The sequence below is a fragment of the Astyanax mexicanus genome, chromosome 7, assembly GCF_023375975.1.
Source record: "Astyanax mexicanus isolate ESR-SI-001 chromosome 7, AstMex3_surface, whole genome shotgun sequence".
Classification (NCBI taxonomy): Eukaryota; Metazoa; Chordata; class Actinopteri; order Characiformes; family Acestrorhamphidae; genus Astyanax; species Astyanax mexicanus.
This window is the reverse complement of record NC_064414.1, coordinates 12245027-12268030: the sequence shown is the minus strand read 5'-3', so window position 1 is coordinate 12268030 and position 23004 is coordinate 12245027. Positions and strand designations below refer to the sequence as shown.

Here is a 23004-nt window from a genome sequence, read left to right as displayed (position 1 = left end):
TTCAAACAGCAGAAAGTTCATCTTATTCCTAAAATTACCTAAATTACCTACATTTCATTGTTTTTACCGTAGAAATGAATATTACCCTTTTATTATAAATGTCAATGTATTCATTAACACTAGCTGATCAATGAGGTATGTAGGATACTGGTTCAGCCCATATGTGTGCAGCCCTAGTTTAATTTGATATATCTCTGCTCTCACGGAAAGGAAACGTATGTGGTTATGGTGGTAAAGTATCATCAGCAGTTATCATTACGGTATTTCTTTCATGTTACTGTTTTTGTTGCAGCCTGGCAGGTGGCTTAGTATTAGAAATGAGACATTGTCTGATTTAAACATTGAAAATGTCAACCAGAACAAGAACATGGGCTCGATTTAGACTTTCCTAACCCATTTGATGGGTGGATTTTAGAATAAAAGAATTGATTTTATTGAACTTTTGTGTTGTATTAAAAATACACACCAGTGTTGTCAACTGTCGTTCTTTTGCTGTGTGAGGCTATCTTGGTTAACACAGTTCCTTCCATTCTGTGATGGCTTTATCAAAAGGTCACAAGTTGGTTTATATAACAAGCCAAATTTGTCCGGGCCATAGTAGTGGGAATAGTGTGATTTGTAGCATTTGGCCATGTTTTTTTTTGTTTTGTTTTTTTCCGACAACTTAAGTCCCTGATTAGAAAGCCCTATACAAGCCTGACATGTAAACACCTCCTGTTTGCATTGTGCTAGAACATGTGACGTTAGCTGTTTTCATAGAAGTTCACTTACAGTCACTGAATACATGTATGAAAATATAAAAGAATTTGCATGTTGCCTAAAAAGGTCATGAATTTAGGTTTTATTTATGTAATGTCAGAATATTCTTAAAAAAAAAACAAGCTGATTTTTAAAAAGTGTACATATGTGTATCATTATTTTATTATTGGCATAAAATGTTTTTTTGCATTTAAATGCTGAAATATGATTACATCTTACATCATTTAAGTTCTGTGTAATTACACACTCCCAGTGTTGGCTAACGGATCAGCATATTGCATGTAGGGAAGTTTTACCACTTGTCATTGTTTTTAATTTGTTACAGATGATTCCAAATTCAGTGAGTTGCAGTGTCTTTATGCCTAAATGATTTTTCTTTCTCTCTTTTTTCCTTATGTTCCCTGCAGAGTATAATTCACTGATTTGGTTGTCTGATATGCTTATATTAAATAGTAATGCTTAAACGATATATTGTGCCACCTCAATTTAAACAATATATCACCAATATATCAAAATATATTAAATGGTAACCCCTGAATCAAAGTATGTATCATATCTACATTTCCTGCCAATACACAATCCTACTGACAACATTTTTCTGCAGTCTTTCATAACCATCTGGAACTGAGCCTAATTAGGCCAGTTAGTCAGATGGTTGGCTGACCAACTAACAGCACAGCAGTGTTCCAGTTGAAAGGGCGTTGCATCAAGTTAATCAGTCTTAGCTACTTACTTAAATATTGTGTTTAAGCTGAGAGGTGATGATTTTCTTAATTTCAAATAAAGTCAGGATCAAAAGTTAACGCTTTTGATATATATTTTAGTTACGATATTAAAGTAAACGTTACTTTCTTCAGAAATATATTAATCCTGGTCAGAACTTTGAAGAACAATATACTGTTAAATGCAGTTTAATTCCAGATAATTCTGAAAAAATGTCTGAGAAGACTGAAGACGGTGCAGTAGGCTGCTAATTTATACTGCCCCTGCTAGCTTTGCTAACCGTCATTTTTAATAGATAGGCTTAGAAGGTAATTACCTAATATTAAGGTTTAATTATGTTAAGAAAGGTAAGGATTTTAGTGCCCTGGAAACCCTTAGGGTAACACTGATATTGACTCATTTCATTTTACAAATAAGCTTCAAAAGACCTGTGCCTAAAGACATCAAACCCTCTGAATGTGTTGAGCTCTGCGGCGAGCTGACGCCAGTAAAAAACGCCTGTCCGTGATTCTGTAAATAATACATATCGATATACCACAAAACTGATATCACCGTTATTGAAACATTTCTTATCGCGATAAATACCGATATCGAATTATTGTCCAGGCCTAACTACAGACTTTTCCTACATCCTTTTTTCAGCTGTAGCTTCCTATACTTTGCATTGATTGGTTTATAGTATACAGTATTCTGTCAATTCAGTGTGTTGCTTTTTTAAGTTTTCCCTTTCACAGGCGTGCGAGTTTCGCAGCGGATTGAGGGTAATTGATTTCCCTCTGATTCCTTTCATTTCAGTTTATAAATAATATAAATAATTAAATTGATTAATGTACAGTTACAGTAGATACTGCTGCAGGACATGCCAGCACATGTGCCAAGAGATGATTTTCAGTACAACACATCTTTTTCGCTCTGGTTTGTTAAGGCTGAAAAACTTCCTATAATTGATCCAAAAATCCAAACCACTTAGAAAAATGTTTTCACACTGCAGACAAAGTGGACCGTGATTCAGGGTATTTATCAAGTTTAGCTGGTTTTGTGTGTAAAGCAGTTTTCTCACATTAGAGTTGTTATTGTTACAAAACGCATATAAATATGCTGCTTTTTGGTCTTGTTTCCAGGAATATATTTTAGTAGTTGTTTAGCTGACTGTTGGACCTTGTTTTAATGAAATGCTGCTAAATCTGAGAACAACTAACCTATAGAATTTACTGCAGACGTAGAATGTGCCTCCTCCTCCCATGCGCCTTATTGGTCATGTCATGCAAAATCTATTAGGGGTCATTTTAAAGGACATGGTGCAATGCTTTGCTCACTTTTTTTCATTAGTTTTGTCCACAGCAAGCAAGAGTCCAGTCTTAAGTCTCCAATGGCTGCAGTAAGATCTGGTCCAAGCTTTTATCCTGACTTGGTCAGTCATTAGCATTCCTGACTTTTGCTGGGGTGTGATAATACAATTTCACGCTGATACCAGAGATTGGAACATCCTGTTCAGAGTTTGTAGATGTAGATAGTTACAATCGATTAAGTAGGAGATAATCTAATCCAAATTAGATTTTATACCAACAGTCAGCCACTGGGACTCTAAGAAGCTTTGAACATTAAAATAATAGATGCACACAAAGCAGGAAAAGGCATACACTTCCCAATCAAAATTTGGGCTCACCCTTTTAATTTTTCATGAAATCTACATTGTATTTTAATACTAAAGTTAGTATTACAGAGTCTGGATTACTTCAGTATTCATTTACAATTTAGGGGGGATTCATTGAATGATAATGTGTTTTCAAACTATTGACTGGTACTGTATTGTTTGTGTGGATGATTCCTCAGTGCATAATGTATTTGACAAATTACCGTGAACTGCAGTTATGAAGCTTCCCAAGACAAATTAGATGAACAAAGGAACTGCTCGTAGGATTACTAGAAAGTCAGTTAAAAGGCTTTTTCTGCATCCTCACCAGAAAACCTATTGTCAGAATTTTTCAAAGGAGGCCTGATACATTTTGAAAACTAGTTCTGTGGAGTAATGAAGTTATAATAGAGCAAGGAAGCCACAATAATCAACTTTTCAGCTTTATAAGGTAGAGTCACCTGGAATTCAGGCTTTCAGTTAACAGCTGTGCTGAACTTATCAAGAGTTACTTGATAAGTTGAAAAATACTTGAAAAAATACTTCAAGAAATGAAGGTCACAACTTTTGAAAGTGTCTTTAAGTGCAGTCGCAAATCAACTTTTCAGAATTTCCTAAAAAGAACATGCTCTAGCAGTTTAGCATTCGAAACCCTGTGTCTACTAAGCTGCTGCTTTTGTCTATTTGAGCACTAGGGGTGTAAAAATCTCAATATTGTATACTATTGTCATATTGTGCTTTACTGCAATGTATTATTTTTTTTTAAAACACAGTAGCAAATGTTAATTATTAGATTACATGTGCAGATGTGTCAGAAGTGGACAATTTAATGCTAACCATCCACCCACTAGATATCAGTGTTATACTCTGTCTTTAGAAATCAAAGTTCTAATGGAAGAAAAAGTAAAATAGTCTTTTATCCCGATTTTAATAAATATTTAGTATATTAATATTACGTGTTCTTTATTCTATGACAGTTTTTTTTATTTGATTTAAACAATCTTGATTGCTTTGCTTACTGTATTGCAATATATTAATTCGTAATTCCTGATTGAGATGTGTATCGTTCTTGACATTATACCGCAAATTTAGGCCCCCATCCCTATTTTCCTTCCACTTGAGTTTGTTTGGATATTTGATAATTGACAGCCATGAAAGACTGTGTAGCATCAATGCAATATACCCTGTTTTAAAAAAAAATGTTTGTTTTTAATTATTTTTTAAGGGCGGAGATGAGGGGAAATGATTAAAATGTTTTTAAATGTCACAGATACTTGATGAATCATTTTCTGAGAAGTTCAAATGGAAGTTTAGTAATACAAAATGTAATATATGTTTGATGCTGTCCAGAGGTCAGAGCTATTTCAGTAGACAGTTGTGTGATTGAGTGCTTTGGAGTAAACCTCTTTTAATGGAAGCATTTTGTGGCAAATGGAAAATGTCTTGGTGTTGAAATTGTATATAGAGTGAAGTCCTGCTGTTTGTTTTATCGAGCTCTGCATTGTCCTGCTTTGTTTGGATGAGATTTGAGTGGTGTCTCTTTGTTCGCCTACACACACACAGGTTCTTTTAAAGCAGCTGCTGATTGTCACTAATGCAAAAAGGCATTCAGTGCCTTTTCTATTGGGCCATGTGTAAAGCGTGCATGAAATAAACAAATTACTTCATATGGAAAACCTCACCATGATGCTTTCATTTGAAAAATGCTTGATATTGACTAAATCACAGTGTAATTATAAGCATATTACTTGGGATACAAAAATATTTTTGTGTGCATGTGTGTATCAGTATCAGTCAAAAATCAGTCAAAAAGTATCAGTCAAAAGTTTGGACAAACCTTACATTCAGTGCCTTTTCATTATTTAATTTGTTATCTGCATTGTAGATTAACACTGAAGACATCCAGACTATGAAGAAAAACATATGGAATTATTTGGTAAACAAAAACATGTTAAACAAAACAGAATATGTTTTATATTTTAGATCCTTCAAAGTAGCACCTCTTGCTTAGATGACAGTTTTGCACATCTTCGCTGGATTTTCTCAGTCAGCTTTATGAGGTAGAGTCACCTGGAATGGCTTTCATTTAACAGCTGTGCTAAACTTATCAAGAGTTAAGTAAGTAAAAAAAATACTTTAAGAAATGAAGGTCAGTCAATCCAAAACATTTCATGAACTTTTGAAAGTATCGTTAAGTGCAGTCGTAAAAACTGACAAAAACTGGCTCTAGGAAACCGTCCTAGAAAAGGAGGAGCAAGAGTTTCCTCTGTTGTGCAGGAAAAGTTAATCAGAGTTATCAGCCTCAGAAACCGCAAGTTAACAGCACCTCAGATAAGAGCATCTAAATGCTTTACAGAGTATTTTGGTTTGTTTAACACTTTTAAGTTTCTACATGATTTATTATGTGTTCATTCATAGTCTGGATGACTTCAGTATTCATTTACAAACTCTTGATTAGTACTGTATGCAAAAGATTTGTTTGTGTGCTTTAAGTGACTCTAAAGATCCATGTGCTGGAGCACACCCTCGCATCATTTTTGTATGCATTTATTTGTAAATCAAGGGATCAGAGTCTGGAGGAAGAGTGGAGAGACACACAGTTTAAGCTGCTTTGAGGTCTAGTGTGAAGTTTCTACAACCAGTGATGGTTTGGAGAGTCATGTCATCTGCTGGTGTTGATCCACTGTGTTATATCAAGTCCAAAGTCAGTGCAGCATTTACCAGGATATTTTACAGCACTTTATGCTTCCCTCTGTTGACAAGCTTTATGGAGATGTAGATTTCATTTTCCAGCAGGACTTGGCACCTGCCAAAAGCACCCACTGATCAAATATAAAATTACAATTTTCTTTGTAATGAACTTTTCCATTTTATTTTATTTAGATGCACCTGTAGTACTGTACGTCAAAGATAATTATACTGAAATTCCTCATCACGCATGGTTCTCAAATCATCTAATATAGAAAATGCTATATATCATTTTACTTTTATTTAACTTTTATTTTTCCAATCATAGCTCAAATATTTGGAGCCATGTGTAGCGTGATGAAGCGTGGCATTTTAAAGCTTCCTTTAGTTCATCTTCAGTGCAGTGAAGCTTTCTTACTCGCAGTGCTGGGTGGGCTGGGCTGTAGAGGCTGGGTCAGGAAAGTAGGGCTTCCCCTGTCCCTTCTCATTCAGCACAAGACTGGCTTTGTTGAGCAGCTATCGCCATCGTAAGAGGAATCATAGTGTAAGACTTGTTTTATATTGTTTTTCTCTCTATCTAAATTGTTTGTATTTGGAAAACTGTTATGTGCTGGATTTTTGGCTCATTTTGAACTTCAGATTGTTTGCATTTTTGATGTATGCATTTAGAAATTAGATAATATTAGTCATTATATTATATTATATTATATACTGTTGCACTCTGTCCTGTATTTTTACAGCAGAATTATTTCCTTTTATTTTATAAAAATATGATAACTTGTTAAGCCTGTTTCTTACTCTCGTTTATTGCTTAATGAAACCAAGTAATTGCTGATGTTAGGATTCCAGTGGTGTATTACACGCATGCCATGCTTTTAGCTAAGGGTATTACAACATATACGCCCAAGTAAAGCTTTAAACACGAGTAGTAGTAAAATGTAACTCTTTCTTGACTTATCTGGTGGAATCATGGTTTTAGAGTGTAAGTGTTAATGTCAGTGTAATATTAATCTGTTCATTTTAACCAGTTGATGTCTAAATAATTGGTGTTGGTCATGAAAGATTAACTTGTTTTAAATATACAAGATCCGAAGTCCTTTTTACACTAAATAATATTTAGCAACAATTTCTGAGGGGTTGTGGGGAAAAAACACATTCAAATGCAAAGTAATATTTGTAGTGCTGTAAGTGCAGGTATGTTTTGATTAGCTAACCCATAGGTTGACTTTAGGATTTAATGATTATGAGTGGAATTTTGCTGTATATTAAAATGCTGTTAGATTCCAGAGGGTGTGGGATTTTCTGCCTCAAAGTTCAGATTCTTTCCAACAGGAAATTGGTGTTCGGGATCACTGCTGTGTTCTGTATAACATGTACAATGGACCTATGGGTCTGTGTCTCGTACCAAGATTAAGCCTTGTCGTAGACTATGGGTATTTTTTCTATTAAAAATGTTGTGTAGTCCTTTACAAAGCTTTATTCTGGTCTGGGAAACAGAACCTGTTATAATTACTTGTATGTCTGTGTGATTTTTTTTTAACTTAACTATATATTTTAGCCCTAATTTGTGTTGGGCTGGGAAATTGGAAAATATCACCATCCATTGCCCAATGATATCACAAGACAATTCTCTACGATACATCATATCATCTGTGATACTAAGGAGGATAACATACTCCTAAATGATCAAACCCCAGGAATTTTGAAGTTATTGGTGTCAGTTTAATAGAATTTGACTGCCAATAATCTTCACCGCAGGTTTACCCTATGGTTAGTGTCATGTATGTGTATGTGTAGTACTGAAGCAGTAACTTTAGTATGTTAAATAGGGGGGACTTTGGGAGTTTGAAGCCCTGTATTTCAATACAATATTGACATTTGACGCCATGCATCCATACGATACGATTGAATCGATACGATATATTGCAATATCAATATATTGTCCCACTGCTACTGTGTAGGTTGGTGCATTAGATAGTTATGAAAGTGCACTTCAGTGTTATTTAAGACATTTTTAATGTTATAAAACAAATTAAAGCATGTTTTAATGTGCCTGTAATTTGATTGTAATATTTCTGTAGTTACAGATTTGATCCCAGCCTTTGAAGCAGAGCAGTGATCCACTCCGTTCAGAAGAACAATGACTGCAATTAATACTCCTCGAGACAGGTGAGCAGTGTCTGGCCACACTGGTCAAGGTGCTGAAGACTGAAAATGTACAGGTGTGTCATGTTTTGTGTGTGTGTGTTCTGGCAGGTACAACGCAGTATGGATCATCTTTTTCATCTTGGGGCTGGGAACTCTCCTGCCATGGAACTTCTTCATGACTGCCACCATGGTAATTATTTTTGTTACAGCCGTCTCTGGTTAGTTATATTTAGAATTTTATAGTTTTTTATGATGTTTACAAACTGGACTTTTTCTGTGTCATTAGATCCAGATGATGTTTATTTAACCCACGGTATCAGAAAGTCCTTAACCCTTTATGGCATGATTTTTCCCTCAGGCAGCACACCAAAAAACCTTTTTTGGATTGTTACACTGTCCTTTCAGTGGCTATTTTCTTTTCATTTACTTACTAAAACAGTGATTTTTTTATTTGTTGCCTTCGGGCACAAAGGAAATTATACTGAAGCAGTGGTTCTAAAATGCTTTGATGCATCAACAGCGATCCGCAGCCTCCAAAAAAGTAGTCTAAAATATTTCTTTCCCAACAAATATATATACCATGCTATAGAGGGTTAAGAAATAATTTAAACAATTCATTTGTTTATCCAAAACGTGGATTGAATCTGTTCAGTTTACAAATTTAAATGCTTAGGTTTGATCATTTGCACTGGTCCTAATTTCAGTGTACAGTGTACAAACTGTTCATTTGTGTTTTTTAAAATATTGGTTTGTCAGAAAACACAGAAATGATTCAATAATTTCTCCACAGTATTTCACCAGCCGGCTAAAAGAAACGTCTACGAATGGGGCTGCACAAAACCAGACATCCAACAGCTCAGAGGCAGGAGGTGACACACGTACTGTCCTGGAGGCCAAGTTCAATAATGTGATGACCTTATGTGCCATGGTGCCACTGCTCATCTTTACCTGTCTCAACTCCTTCATCCATCAGAGGTGAAACTGATGAAATTTTCTTTTGCTTTCTGCTAAAAAACCCGTTCACTACATGAGTTTTACCACTTTTATGAAAGATATACATAAAAGCAGTTTGCCCCCTGTAAATTACCCATAATATGAAATAATGTCAGGAGCAGTAGTAGGAAAATTATTCATTTATAATGTTGCAGACCCCTATAAAGACTGACCACTGAATCCCAGTTATGGTATCAAGGGTCAAATAAATGTAGGCTTGGCTTGACAACATTTGAAGAAGTGAGCAGCAGTCTGTTAGTGGTGCTTTCACCGACACCAATACATTTACAATGAGACACTAGAAATCTTACAACACACAAGGGATGCACAATATATTGTTTTAGCAACACCATCATAATGTACGCAAGTGCAATCTTCACATTACATGACATACAATGTAAAATTATATATTTAAAGCTTTTTTGCTGCCAGATACTATGAAAAATGTACAATGTTCATATTTACATTAAGATGATGTCTAGCCAGGACCATTTATTGATTCACAGATTGCATTGTAATATTTAAAAAATCACGAACAACAAAATATTGTAATGTCAATTGTTTTCAAAATCGTGCAGCCCTATTCCATACTGTATATATATATATTTTTTATTAATATAATTAATTGACTCTTTATCACACCAGACCTTCAGATAGATTATTTTAGGTCATCCAGATTTTTTTCATTTTGAACCAGGTCCACCTCTAACTTCTAATCAAATCTAGGGAGTGCATGTCAGCCTTATCTACGCTCTCAGCCTCTTTCACAGGTCGAATTTACTGCTTTTGGCGAGCTCAGAGTTCGTGAGTGAAGGATGTAGTAATTCTAAATCGTTCATATAGTTCATGTACTCTGATGGCATGTTTGTTTTAATTAACACGCTTTGGGAGGGGTCCCGTATACACCCTCTTACTCCCCAAACACAGTATCTCAGGAATGTTGATCCTATGCTCTCTCCCTTTCTCCCCCAACATCCCCCCTTCCCTCTTTCTCTCCTTCTCTCTCTTTTCTCCCTCCTCCTCCCTCTCACTTCCTCCTTTCTCAGGATCCCTCAGAAGCTGAGGATCTCTGGGAGTCTCTCAGTCATTCTGGTGGTGTTTCTAATTACTGCTATATTGGTGAAGGTGGACATGGAGCCTCTGCCCTTTTTCACTTTCACCATGATCAAAATCGTCTGCATCAACTGTGAGTGCCCGCTTTGCCCCCTGAAACAGCCCGCTCCATTCCTCATGGTGCTGGGGGAGTCTCTCTGGGTCAGGTCACTGTGTGTTGGTTCAGCTTCATTCTTTGAGTTAGAGGAGGATGGGGTCAACATCATAGACGTGACTTCTTTGATGATGTTGTTATTGTTACATACTGGTTTAGAGAGTCCAGCTGTTGAAGAGTCAACATAAAAGGGAACGTGTAGTGGAAACTTTTTAAATTCCTGTGAGGGTTGTTTTTATGTCCTGTTAACTAGGGCTCTGTATCACCACTGATCCACCAGGTTGTGATTCAATTTGATTTCTAAATGGATTTGATATCAATTAATTTAGTAATATATTTCAGCTATATATTTTCAGAGAACTAATGTTCCTTTCATTATTAAATATTTTAGTGTTTACAAGAAGAGTTAACCCAAAGACAGCAGTATATATGTAATATAAACATACTATAACACACTTCCACACAACAAAAGCTAACGTGTTTTCGAGCTAAATGTGAATTACTAAAAATGAAACCCATCTTTTTAACTAGTGTATCAAGCTCTAGTAACACCGAGGGAGGGAAAAAAATAATTGTTAACATTATCCTCCCTAAAACTACAGAATGGTTTGAAACTATTTAGGGTGGAACAGAAAGTCAGGGAAAATTTGAACACCAACTTGATTACTAAACACAATTGAGATTTAAATTGACTAAAAATGAGACGTATTTTTTGAACTAGTCTTACAGGCCTTAGGAACACTAAGGGGTGGGGGTTGTATTCTTGTCATTAACATTAGCTTCTCAAAAAATACAGCAAGTTTTGAAACTGCTGGTCTAGTGCATTTAGTGCTGGACGATATGGCCAAAATATATATCAAAATATATTTCTTAATTTTGGCCAATACAATGAATTTCCGATATTGATATAAACAGTATAGCCAGCCACCACCCTTGGTGTACGTAATCACATCCCGATGGTGCTGGGTGATATGGTAAAAATATTATATCATGATATTTAAAGCTATTACCACCATACACAGTATTTATCATGTTTTGACATGTTGTCAATACAAAATGAAAAAAAAAATACGATGAAATATTAATATATTGCCCAGCTCAAGTTTATTTAGGGTGGAAACTGAAACTTGTTCACTAAACTTGAGTGAGATATAAATTTACTAATAATTAAACACATCTTGTTTAACTATTCTAGAAGGCTTTTGTAACTTTGAGTGTGAAATATTGAAACTAGTTGATAATGTTTTAAGTTTAGCTTCTTTAAAATTACAGCATTTCTGGAAACTGCTGGTGTAAAACTTCTAGCTGGAGCTGTCTCTCCAGCCCTGCAGATGGATGCCATCAACACACAGGAAAAAAATAAATAATTTTAAAGTTATATCTCGGGTTTATATAAATCAGTATTGGATCATTTATTTTAAGATTTGATTTGAATTTTAAAAATCATTTTTTAACACGCTCCTAATGTTAACGTTCTTGTTTGTTGAGTTTTCCACCTGTTGTTTTGACAGCATCTTCATAAGAATTCCTCATCACTCTTCAATGCTTATCTCTTGTTCTCTCCAGCGTTCGGTGCGATTCTGCAGGGTAGCCTGTTTGGTCTGGCAGGAATGCTCCCAGCCTCCTATACAACTCCCATAATGAGCGGCCAGGGGCTGGCTGGAGCCTTCGCAGCGTTTTCCATGATCTGCGCTCTTGCCAGTGAGTACTCAAACTTTTCCCTCACACAAACCAGTCATAAACCAATCACCTGCTTTTCACTCCTCTGCAAGGTTTCTGATTTAAGTTACTATTGCCTTGATCTGTAGAGTCATGACCTCTCTCCTGTTTTTATTTTCCAGCTGGCTCAAAGTTGCAGGACAGTGCTTTTGGATACTTCATCACTGCCTGTGTTGTAATACTCCTAGCCATCATCTCCTACCATGCCCTGCCAAAGATGGTACAAGCCAAAGCTGTTTTCTTTTTGAGTAATTTTAGTATTATAAGAATGTTTGGTATCACTTTATTTGGATGGTTCGTTGTTACATTCTTAACTTACGTTCAACTGCATGTATAATCAATGCATCTGAACTCTAAGGTGAAAATGAATTATTCGTAATTAAATGTAATCCTACATCTGACTTAAACTTCAACTCTAATCTTAGCATTTTAGGGTTAGGTTTAATGTGTAGATTAAGGTTTAGGTTAAGGCTAGATTTTAGAGTTGATTCATGGTTTGGTTTAGGCTTGGAGTTAGGTGTAGGTTTAGGTTCTATAGAGAATAATTTACATTCAACTAGTTTTGGAGTTTAGTATAGAGTCTATAATAGACCATCAAATAAAGTGTTACCAATTGCTGTTAATTTTTTTGTTGTTGTTGTTACTAGGGAAAGAATTATTTAATTCCCAGTATATTAGTCTTGTTTTAGCAGTTAGAGTACCTATACTCTCTGGACATGCTGTACACAGTGCCACACTCCAACCCATGTTAGTGAAATAATATGTTAGTAGTGGTCTTGGTGTGTTCCTTTCCGCTGATGGAGGAGGGGGGTGTAAATGCCTTCACACAGCATTCAGATGTAGATCATGCATAGAGGTCATGAAATATTAAATAATCTTGGCCAAGATCATTAAATGCAGATTGTTTCTAAACTTTTAAACACTTTTTAGTCTTTAGTCTTTAAGTATTTAGTTCAGCAACCTGTAATTGCTGTTGTTTAACCAGTGGAGAAGAGATGAATGAGCAGAAATGTAAATCAAAGCTATTATGAAGCTTTAAAAAACAGAATAAAACCAATAGAAGAAATGTTGTCAGTTGTTTATAAAAAAAACAACCATGTTGATTTTGCTCAAACATATGTATGTATCTTATTTTTTCCAGAGATGTGTACAGTAATATCTTTAATATTTTAAAGGGTAGTATGTTTAAGGACCAGTATTGTTTGAGGAAGAGTGAGGAAAAAAGAAATAATTAGCATAAACACTAACTAAAAACAAATATTTTTCCAATACTGACTGACACTAATAAGAACAATGCATTTCTTTCTTGAATTTTTTTTTTTTTTTTCTTAGCCACTGCTGTGTCTGCTTACCAATGTGTAGACACTGCCTGATGTGTACACTCCTTAATAACCAAACCATAACAATATCAAATGCTGTAATTAAGCACATTAATGCTGTTGTAGCAGTGCACCAGTGTGAGATTCCTTGGCTCAGTGTATATGAAAATGTAAATCCAGGACTGTAGTAGTACTTGGAAAAGTGCTCTACATGCCAAGTGTAAAAACCATATTCATTCTGTTTTTTAATGACCAATGAACATACCTAATAAACTGGTAATACAGTATTAAATATAAAACACCCTGTTACATAAAGAAATCAGTTTTGTTGTACAGACAGTAGGTTTCTGGGCTTTTACAAAGTTTTGTTTTTCTGTCCCGCAGGAGTTTTTCCAGTATTACTCAGACACCAGTAGCCCCAGACCCGGCAGTGATGAGGAGAACAAGATGGACTTGTTGAGTAAAGGTAGAATATCTGTTTACTCGCTGTTGTAGAGTATGTTAAAAAGTCTCAACTGCTCCAAACAGGAAAAAAGTTAGCAAACAAGCTCTCGCTCTAACTCTACCCGACCCAGCGGCCAAGGAATGTATTTAATTAAAGTCTGCACCAAACCTCAAACCATCTGGAACGCGGACGCTGCATGTGTGTTTAGTCCTGCTGATACTGTGTTTGAATGTTTCTTTAGATAGAACCTGATTTAAATTCACCCTTTGATTTTAGTTTGATTTATCAGTGAGCCATCATCAGTTTTAATGATGATGTTTAAGATATCGAAAAAGAAAATGATTTGTCAATGTTTTCTCCACAGAAGCCGCTGGAGAGAAGAGACCTGTAGTGAGTCTCACTGATGAGGACACACATACAGTGTCTGTGTTTGCCATCTTCAAAAAGGTAACTTACCATTTTTTCCTGTGGTTTGAAGCATCTTCATGTGGCCTGGTGGGTCAGGGAGTCTCTTAGTGTTCTTATTTATTCACATCCATTAGGACTGCTGTCAGAAATAGACAGAGAAACACTTGCTCTAGCCACCTGGGCCACCAGTTCAGTGTAACACACATTCCAGCAGCTTTTCCCTGTTGACACACTTCTCGTAAATAAATAGTTACACACCGAGGGAATTGTCAGGTTGCAGTGCTGTTATAAGGAAGACATATGTCACCACTAACAGTAAATGATGATACATTGAGACTGATATTGTGCAATATTCATTGAATTGCATATACAGAAGTAGTGTCTAACACCTGTGTAACCCTACAACATGCCAGATGTCTTGGCATGGCATTGGAGATGTTCCTAATAGAGTCCTGTAATAATTCATCCCATGTAACTCCCAATATTCTCACACACTTCCTGCAGATCTTTTCAGTAGGGGTGGAGTGTTAATAGTGCATCCAATAGAATCCCACATATTTTTAATCAGGGAAATGGTTTGAAGATGCAGCCGGCCATGGCGTAGTATCTCTGTCGCCAAAGGAAACAGTTCAGACAGTACCAGTATGTGGATAAACATTATTCTGTTGTACACCCAAGTTACACCCAACACTATGACATTCGTGACAAACCATTGGCATTGACCACAGTGCCACTACACACACATTTTTTTTGTTGTCTCCTCCATAACAAAAGCAGGACTCCTTTTTGAAGGTGACCTGCTGCCATTTGGAGTCACTCAATGACAGTCTGGAATGCCACTGTTTCAGTATTTGGTGATGTTAATGTGGTGTTCTGGTCAGTCATACTAATGGGCTGCAAGCATGTAGTTCTGTGTTGTGCAGCCGTCTGCCAGTGGTGTTGGCATTACCAGGAGGCCATCGCCTTTAAATCTCTGGAGTCTTGTTGAGTCACTCGGTGCATGTTGGACAATTTGTCAGTTCTTCCTGTCTGTGATTTTGTGTAGGTCTCCTAGAGCTTTCTTGTCTATTGTGGGTGCCTTCTTCTATATACTGCTGAGAACAATGTGCTGTAGTAATATCTGCATAACCAGTATGGCACGCAATACGTCAATAAGGCTATCCTGTTCAAAGACCTTTAATGTGACCCCTCTAAAACTTACAAACTAGAAGCTAGAATTGCTTTCAAACTGTAGTCAGAAAGAGTTATTTATGCAGTCAGGTACAGATTTATATCATTTACATCTCTCAAAATGTCAAACTTGCCCACCAAGTTTCATTCCTGTGTATATTTGTGTTTATATACCTGGTACCTCAGAGTTCTGCTGTTTCTATTTAGTTTGATAAAAAAACAATATGAATCAATATAAAAAAAATATTTGCAGTAAAAACAGCAACTTTCTTGACTTGTTGGAATATTATGATCTTTTGTAGATCCATTGTCATGTATTTATTATTCCCTGTAATTTTCCTGCTCTGCTGTAGATCTGGGTGATGGCTCTGTCTGTGTGCTTTGTCTTCACGATCACCATTGGCACGTTCCCTGCTGTGACTGTGGAGGTTAAGTCCACTGTGAAAAATGATGAGATTTGGGGTAAAAAGCATGTTTTGTGAACAAATTGTACCTATATTTATTGCAGTGCTCATCATCGCCAGTTTACTTACCCAATGGTTTACTGTTATATTCACAGACACCTACTTCATTCCTGTGTCCTGCTTCTTGCTCTTCAATTTGATGGACTGGGCTGGAAGGAGCTTGACTGCAGTGTGTATGTGGGTAAGTGGTTTCATTTATTAATAAAGGAAAGAAGGAAAGAAAGCTTGTATGTGAACTTTTAGCCTTGTTTAAGTCACAAAATCTCTTTCCTTGGTTGAGAATCCAACATCAACATCTGGGCTGAGTATTAAATGAGCTGTTCCAGGGATTTTTCCTGGTGTGTGAGTGAAAAGAACATTCTGCACTGAGCGTGTTAAATACTCGAAACAAACTGAAACACGAAGCCATTCCAGTGAACTCTCATAGAAAATACTCCCCTACATCTATGCCCATTGTATTGGGGGGGAACCTTGGAAAAGAGCCTGTGTTGAGAGGCATGATTCATACGTTTTGGTAAATCCTCAACACACATGTTAGCAATTTGTGCACAGGCTGTAAGGCAACGCAGGTTTTGTTAAAGCAGTGATGAAACTGTCCTGTAGGACGAGTTATTAGGGTGTGTTGGACACAATCTCAACCCCTAACCCAGACTTCTAGCTGAAACTTCTTTTGCATGCTCAGAGCTAGTCCCTGCTGCTTTTCTAATACAATTTCCTCTAATTTCCCTCATGATTATCATGTGACCATACTAGAGCCTCACAGTACTATCATAATCAAATTACTACCAGGGTGAGTTACTGAGATTAAACTACCTTTTTAACAAGGTTTTAGTGTAGGGACTAGGGGGTGTAAAGAAGCATCGTGACACAATGCATCACAATGTGCATATTGGGAACAGACTATTCCGCCGTTTATTATGTTACCTGTGACATTGGGCAGCATGCAGGGTGAGTTTTGGCTCTCCGGGTTTGGGTTTGGCTCTTGTGTATTGAAGCCCATTTCCGCCAACTGAAGAAAAAAAAACGTCCTCAACTAAGTCATAATTATGAGATAGAAAAGTCATAATTATGGGATATTAAGTCATAATTATGAGATAGTAAGTCATAATTATGAGATAGTAAGTCATAATTATGAGATACTTAGTCATAATTATGAAATAGTAAGTCATAATTATGAGATAAAAAGTCATAATTATGAGATACTAGTCATAATTATGAAATAGAAAGTCATAATTATGAGATACTAAGTCATAATTATGAGATAGAAAGTCATAATTATGAGATAGAAAGTCATAATTATGAGATAGAAAGTCATAATTATGAGATGACTTTTTTATCTCATAATTATGACTTACTATCTCATAATTATGACTTACTATCTCATAATTATGACTTAGTTGAGGACGTTTTTTTTTTTCTTCAGGTGGCGGAAATGGGCTTCCATACTTAAATAATGTAGTAGTAAGATATAATGAAAAGAAAAATATTTGAATTTTAAATGCAGAAAAAGTCACTAAAAATTTAATTCTTCAATAAAGATGAGGCTTAGACATGTTAAACAATATAGTGCCAATAAAATATGTATACAGCAAACATTTTTATAAGGTGCACTTTGCATTGTTTAAACACTTAAGAAATATAAAAAAAATAAAAAAGTCTCTTTATTTCTTGTCATTCCAAATTTGTTCCAAATATTGTGGGAAAACAATTAGCCGTGAATCCAGAAAATTAAATCTAAAAAGAGTGCATCATTACACCCCTAGTAAGGACTAAAGATTTTCAATATCCTGAAAAATGTGTTTATGTATTTTGTACTTATTTACACATTTTCTGCATAAAAAGCTTTTAAAATAAGCTTTTAAATTATTTTGTGTAATATTTTTAGATATTACATTACTTTACATTACATTACATTTGGCAGACGCTTTTGTCCAAAGCGACTTACAATGATTACACTATGCAGCTTCTGTTAAATCTTTAAAAACTCATTTTAAATAGTTTACTCTGTCAGGTTTAGATTAGTCATTCCTTTATTCAGTTAAGTTACCGTACAGTACAGTTTAGAGCAGAGACCATTTTCCTAAGCCCAACCCTGATTCAAGAAAATGGTCTGTGACGTAGGCCTGCATTTTTAATGCTATTTTTATTTTATATAAAGCTATGGCGCGATAATCACAATATAGCAAAATAACAAATCACACTGTGATCGTGACATGACACATGAGCACCCTCACATCTTATTACACTTTGGAGTTCCATTCTTAATAAACAGTTTTCTTAAGAAATAGGCCTATGGTTCTTCTGGATTGCACAGTTCAATAAGATACATTTTAACAGATTTGACTCATTCAAACAAGTCTGATTTGTAGTTATAAAGCTCAGATTTAACTCTCTTTTTACTACAACAATGTCTGGCTTAACCTCATAATGGCAGTTTGTAGGCCCAGTATAGGTAATCAAGTGATTTACATTTATCAACTACCATGAAAAGTCTAAGAAACCTTAAGAAATCTTAAACAACAACCATGGGAAGAAAATCAGTATTTCTAGAATATCTCAAGTAAAACACACACACACACACACAAACTACTGTCAGCTGTTCCAGCTTCATGTGCTTCAGTTAAATGTCTAATGTGTAATTGGTCTGACCTCTGGCTCAATGTGAAAGCTGTTCATCCTCCACCACCCCCCTCTTTCTGAGTACAATCTAATTGAAGGAATTATGAGAATGAGACTGCATGCTGGGGACTGGTGGGGGAGCACTAAGTTATTTCCTACGAGAACTATTTTAGATACCGTGAAGAAACAGTTATAGTATTGAATGAATGGAATGCTGAGGCAGTGCTGTGACCAGAGCTAATCGAGTTGTTAAGAATGAGGTCTTCCTCTACCTTAGCTGAGATAGTGTGCTGACAATGCTAAAGTCATACATTTAATCCTTTAATAAAAAAAACTATACTGAAGATATATCTGATGAAGTAGCTTTATCAGAAGAATGTTAAGCCAGGCTTTATACAGTAAGCCAGACTTCAGAGTCTGGTTGAACCAGACAAGAACTAGAGGTCTGCTAAGCAGCTAATCCTAGTAATATTGTTGCTTTTGGGCTGGATTTTAGTAAGCAAGCAATATTTAACTCTTTTCTCTACAATGAACTAGTATTTATATTATAAGCCTGTTCATAATTTAAGTCTGTCTTTGCTGTAATAGATGATCACCATTCAATGCAAAGTGTGTTTGACTAATGATTTTAATTATCTCTGTATTTTCAATTGCATTTATTCATATATTCAAAATTATTTTATACAATATAGGACAAATTAGTATTATTGTCTCTGCTTCACAGGCTACCAATTGTGCATAATTTATTAATAACTATACATTCATTAATAATAATCATTAATCATGCAATTAATAATATGCATGGACCATTTCTTATTTGGATTTTAAAAACAGTTAAAAGCAGTGGTGTGCAATGAGGCCCTTCTAACCCTTCAGAGTGCATGTAAATAATTACATAATTTTTTAATCAGGAAATATATATTACTAAAATATGCTAAAACAGCAACTAATTCAAAGAATTAGTCTGTGTTTTTCAGTTGCTACAGGACTCTTATCTGACGGACAGCGGTACTGACTAATCAAAGCTTTTTAAAAAGCTGTCCCCTTGTGTCTGCTCGTGGACCCTTCTCCTGATTTTAAGAAGGGTGTAGTAATGAGTCTGTTAGCAAAGTTGTAACCAATCAGATTCATGATTTTCACTTCGGGGGCGGGGCTATTGCTGTCTATCCCCTTCTGAGCGCTCTGCTGAAGGGGTACGTGCTGATTAGTCGTAAAACAGCGTGCATGCTGGCTCAGTTTACTAGTTAGCTAACTATGACGGAATTGCGGCTGCAAATCAGACAAATATTGTATCACATCATATTAAAAAGCCCTTTTAAAGGCTGTTCTTCAATGTGAAACTAATCCACAGTAATAGGTGGCCTGACTGGTGAGTTTTTGTGTGTACTTAATAATGGTTTGCAGAAGGGATACCCACTAAATTCACAGCACGCCACTGGTTAAAAGTAACCAAAAATTTAAATTCTTCAGAAAAGATACTGGAAAAAACCCATTCAAGTAGAGCAACGAATTACATTTCTGTTGTTACTGTGAACCACTGTTTAACTTAGACATGTTACACAATTATATTTTTTGTTCATGCGTAAAACAGAACCTATAAATTAATAGTGCCAATACAAATATTTACATATGTTTTTTTTTCTCGTTTCCCCGCAGCCTGGCAAAGACAGCATCTGGCTGCCCATTCTGGTAATAGCACGTGTGGTGTTCGTCCCTCTCTTCGTTCTGTGTAACGTGCAGCCCAGGTACTATCTGCCAGTTGTATTCGCCCACGATGCCTGGTACATCATCTTCATGATCCTCTTCTCGTTCAGTAACGGTTACCTGGCCAGCCTCTGCATGTGCTTCGGACCCAAGTGAGTATTACGCCATCTTTTGTACTCAATCATCTCCGTTTGTTAAATTCCTGTATCTGGTTCTGACAGCCTTAAACCTTCCAAAAGATGGATTGATATTTGTCTAAATTGGGAATGTAACATCTAAAATAACTAAAAATAATTGTTTAGCACACTTTCTTTACTGTATTGCTAGAAGTATTTGCCTACACATCTAAATCATTGAATTTTGGTTTCATTTACTTTCTGGGCCACAACTGTATAAAACTAAACAGCTAGGCATCCAGACTGCTTCCACAAACATTAGTATAAGAATGGGTCGCTCTCAGGAGCTCAGTGAATTCCAGTGTGGTACTGTGATAGGATGCAGCACCTGTGCAACAAGTCCAGACTTAAAATGTCCTCACCTTTAAATATTCCACAGCCAACTGTCAGTGATATTATAACACAGTGGAAACAACTGGGAATGACAGCAACTCGCTCTGTCAGTGTAAAATAACTAAGCAGAGTCAGCGGATTCTAAGGAACACAGAGATCAGATTAGCTCAAGAACAGTTGAGCATAGAAACCTATTCCATGAAGCTCTCTGTCCGAGCAGCTCCCTGAAAGCCTTACATCACCAAGCGTAGTGCAAAGCGTCAGACACAGTGTTGTAAAGCACTCCAACACTGACATATAGAGCAGTGGAAATGTGTTGCTTTGAAATGATGAATCATGCTTCTCTGTCTGGCAAACTAATGGATGAGTGAGTTTTCCGGTTGCCAGGAAAACAATACCTGTCTAACAGCATAGTGCCAAATGTAAAGTTTGGTGGAGGAGGAATTATTGTAGTGTGGGGTTGTTTTTCAAGAGTTGGGCTCGTATCCTCCTTTTGGAAACTCTTAATGCTTCAACATGCCTAGAGATTTTGGACAATTTTCTCAACTTTGCGGAAACAATTTGGGGACTGTATGATTACACACCAGTGCACAAAGTAAGTTCCATAAAGACAGATGAATTAGAACAGAGACTGTGAGCCAGACCTTATTCACCATCAGTGTCTGACCTCAAAAATACGCTTTTGGAAGAATGGTCAAAAATTTCCATAAACACACTCCTAAACCTTGTGGAAATCTTTCCCAGAGGAGTTGAAGCTGTTATAGCTATAATGGGTTGGCCAACATTATAATAAACCCTATGAAATAAAATGGGATGTAACTAAATGTCATATGTGTGAATACTTTTGACAATATAGCGTATGTCATAGTTGCTAGTAGAGCTGCATGATTTTAATGTATAATTATATATTTTTTGTATTAAGACTGTAAGGTTCATGTAGGAATATAGTTTTTTGTTTGTCAGCTTTACAATAGCCCCTCAGTGTGTTACAATAAGCTCCACGTGTCATAAGAAGTCGCTGAATTGTTTAAGAACAGTAGATACTGCTAACAAAGTGTATGATTTCCTGTGTAGCAGAGATGCTTCTATTTAAAAACCAAAATGTTGTCCTCTGCTCTGTCCCAGCTGTTCAGCTGTACGTGTGTGCTTTGTAATTGGCTGAATAGCTGAATGGATAAGATCTACGTTTCCTCGCAGGTTCCAGTGTGATTATGAGAATCGTTTTTTCTGGTAATTTCTGCAACCATTTCCTGTTTGCTAATATTGGGCTGTTTCGTCTGTGTCCCACAGGAAAGTGTCCCAGCATGAAGCGGAGACCGCAGGGGCCATCATGGCTTTCTTCCTCTCGCTGGGCCTGGCGCTGGGAGCAGCTCTGTCCTTTGGCTTCAGGGCCATGATCTAGAACCTTTGGTTCTGCAGCCACTCGTCATGGTGCCTCCTAGGGAAAGTTACAAACCATTGCCAACTGTGCCAGTCTGAAAACGAAGAGACAGATTAATAATTGGACTCAATCTGAGAAAACAGAAAATGTTACTTATATTGGAAGACTTCTCATTTTTACGGCATTGTTCTTATACATTCACACAAAGCAGAGTTGCAGGAAACTGGAAAAGACCGTGTTGGGGAGGCAGATGTTGGTGTAAAAGAATCAGGTTCTCAGTTATACACTTGAGCCATTTGTACAAGCCAAAAGCAATTTGTATTTTATTTTGACTGTTTTATTTTTGTTTGTATTTAGAAGTTTAGAGGTTAAAGAGAGAAGTGAGAGTTTAGTGTAGTATTAGAAGAACCATTTGCTCTTTTGATGAGATGTTTGTTTTTTAAAAATGCCTTACTCTTACTCTAGTATCATTTGTAATGTTTGTATTTAAAGTAATAGTAATACATAGTGACAGTATGAACTTCAGCTGTAAACGAGGACAATAGTGGTGCATTATTGTTGACATAGCGTGCCTTTAAAATAATTTCTCTAGTTATTATTCTGAAACTACGTATGGACAGTTCAAATTAATGATCATTTTAGTCCTTTTTATAGTTTAGCTCACTTCTGTTTTATTTTTTTATGTTTTTTAATATGTTCAGTTACTATTTGTGGAATGCGTTTGTTTAATTAATGAAGAACAAGATGCCTAACTGGCTTATCTCTGTGTTCCTGATGTTTTCATGGCAACAATGTTTCTTTTATTTTAACATTCATAGACTTACTAGGTGCTCAATAGCAAAGGTAAGGCACTGTTGGTGCTGTGGTCAGAACATGCTGCCAACTTTCTCTTCAGGCACAGCTGCTAAATTAGTGCAGGGGTCATGTTGTGAATGAGCTTTGGTAGAATAGAACAACCAAATTGAAAATTGTGTGTATAAAGGATAATGGGGCAGCTGGCTAGTTTGTTTTTTCCCTTTACTTTTAGTGAATGTGTTTAGATAAGCTAGTTTGCAGAAATGTGAATGTCCCTATCAGACTGAACTAAATGAGACTTTTTCAATTTATATATTCTT

General features: G+C 36.1%; 1 protein-coding gene across 3 annotated transcripts in view; it reads left to right on the top strand.

The window, feature by feature from the left end:
• slc29a1a (solute carrier family 29 member 1a) overlaps positions 1–22649 on the top strand; it is a 65651-nt gene extending 43002 nt beyond the window's left edge. For 2 of the 3 annotated variants that reach the window (XM_049481752.1, XM_007228752.4), the window contains exons 2-13: positions 7885–7972; positions 8060–8141; positions 8742–8926; positions 9991–10130; positions 11718–11852; positions 11993–12090; positions 13574–13655; positions 13999–14081; positions 15566–15674; positions 15772–15857; positions 19952–20151; positions 21799–22649. In XM_049481752.1, coding sequence (XP_049337709.1) covers positions 7944–7972; positions 8060–8141; positions 8742–8926; positions 9991–10130; positions 11718–11852; positions 11993–12090; positions 13574–13655; positions 13999–14081; positions 15566–15674; positions 15772–15857; positions 19952–20151; positions 21799–21910 — 1341 coding nt within the window. In that variant the 5' untranslated portion in view covers positions 7885–7943 and the 3' untranslated portion in view covers positions 21911–22649. Of the gene's footprint in view, positions 1–6246; positions 6348–7884; positions 7973–8059; positions 8142–8741; positions 8927–9990; positions 10131–11717; positions 11853–11992; positions 12091–13573; positions 13656–13998; positions 14082–15565; positions 15675–15771; positions 15858–19951; positions 20152–21798 lie in introns of those variants that run through there. The other variant, XM_007228753.4, reaches the window with a different exon arrangement.
• Positions 22650–23004: the final 355 nt, after the last annotated feature.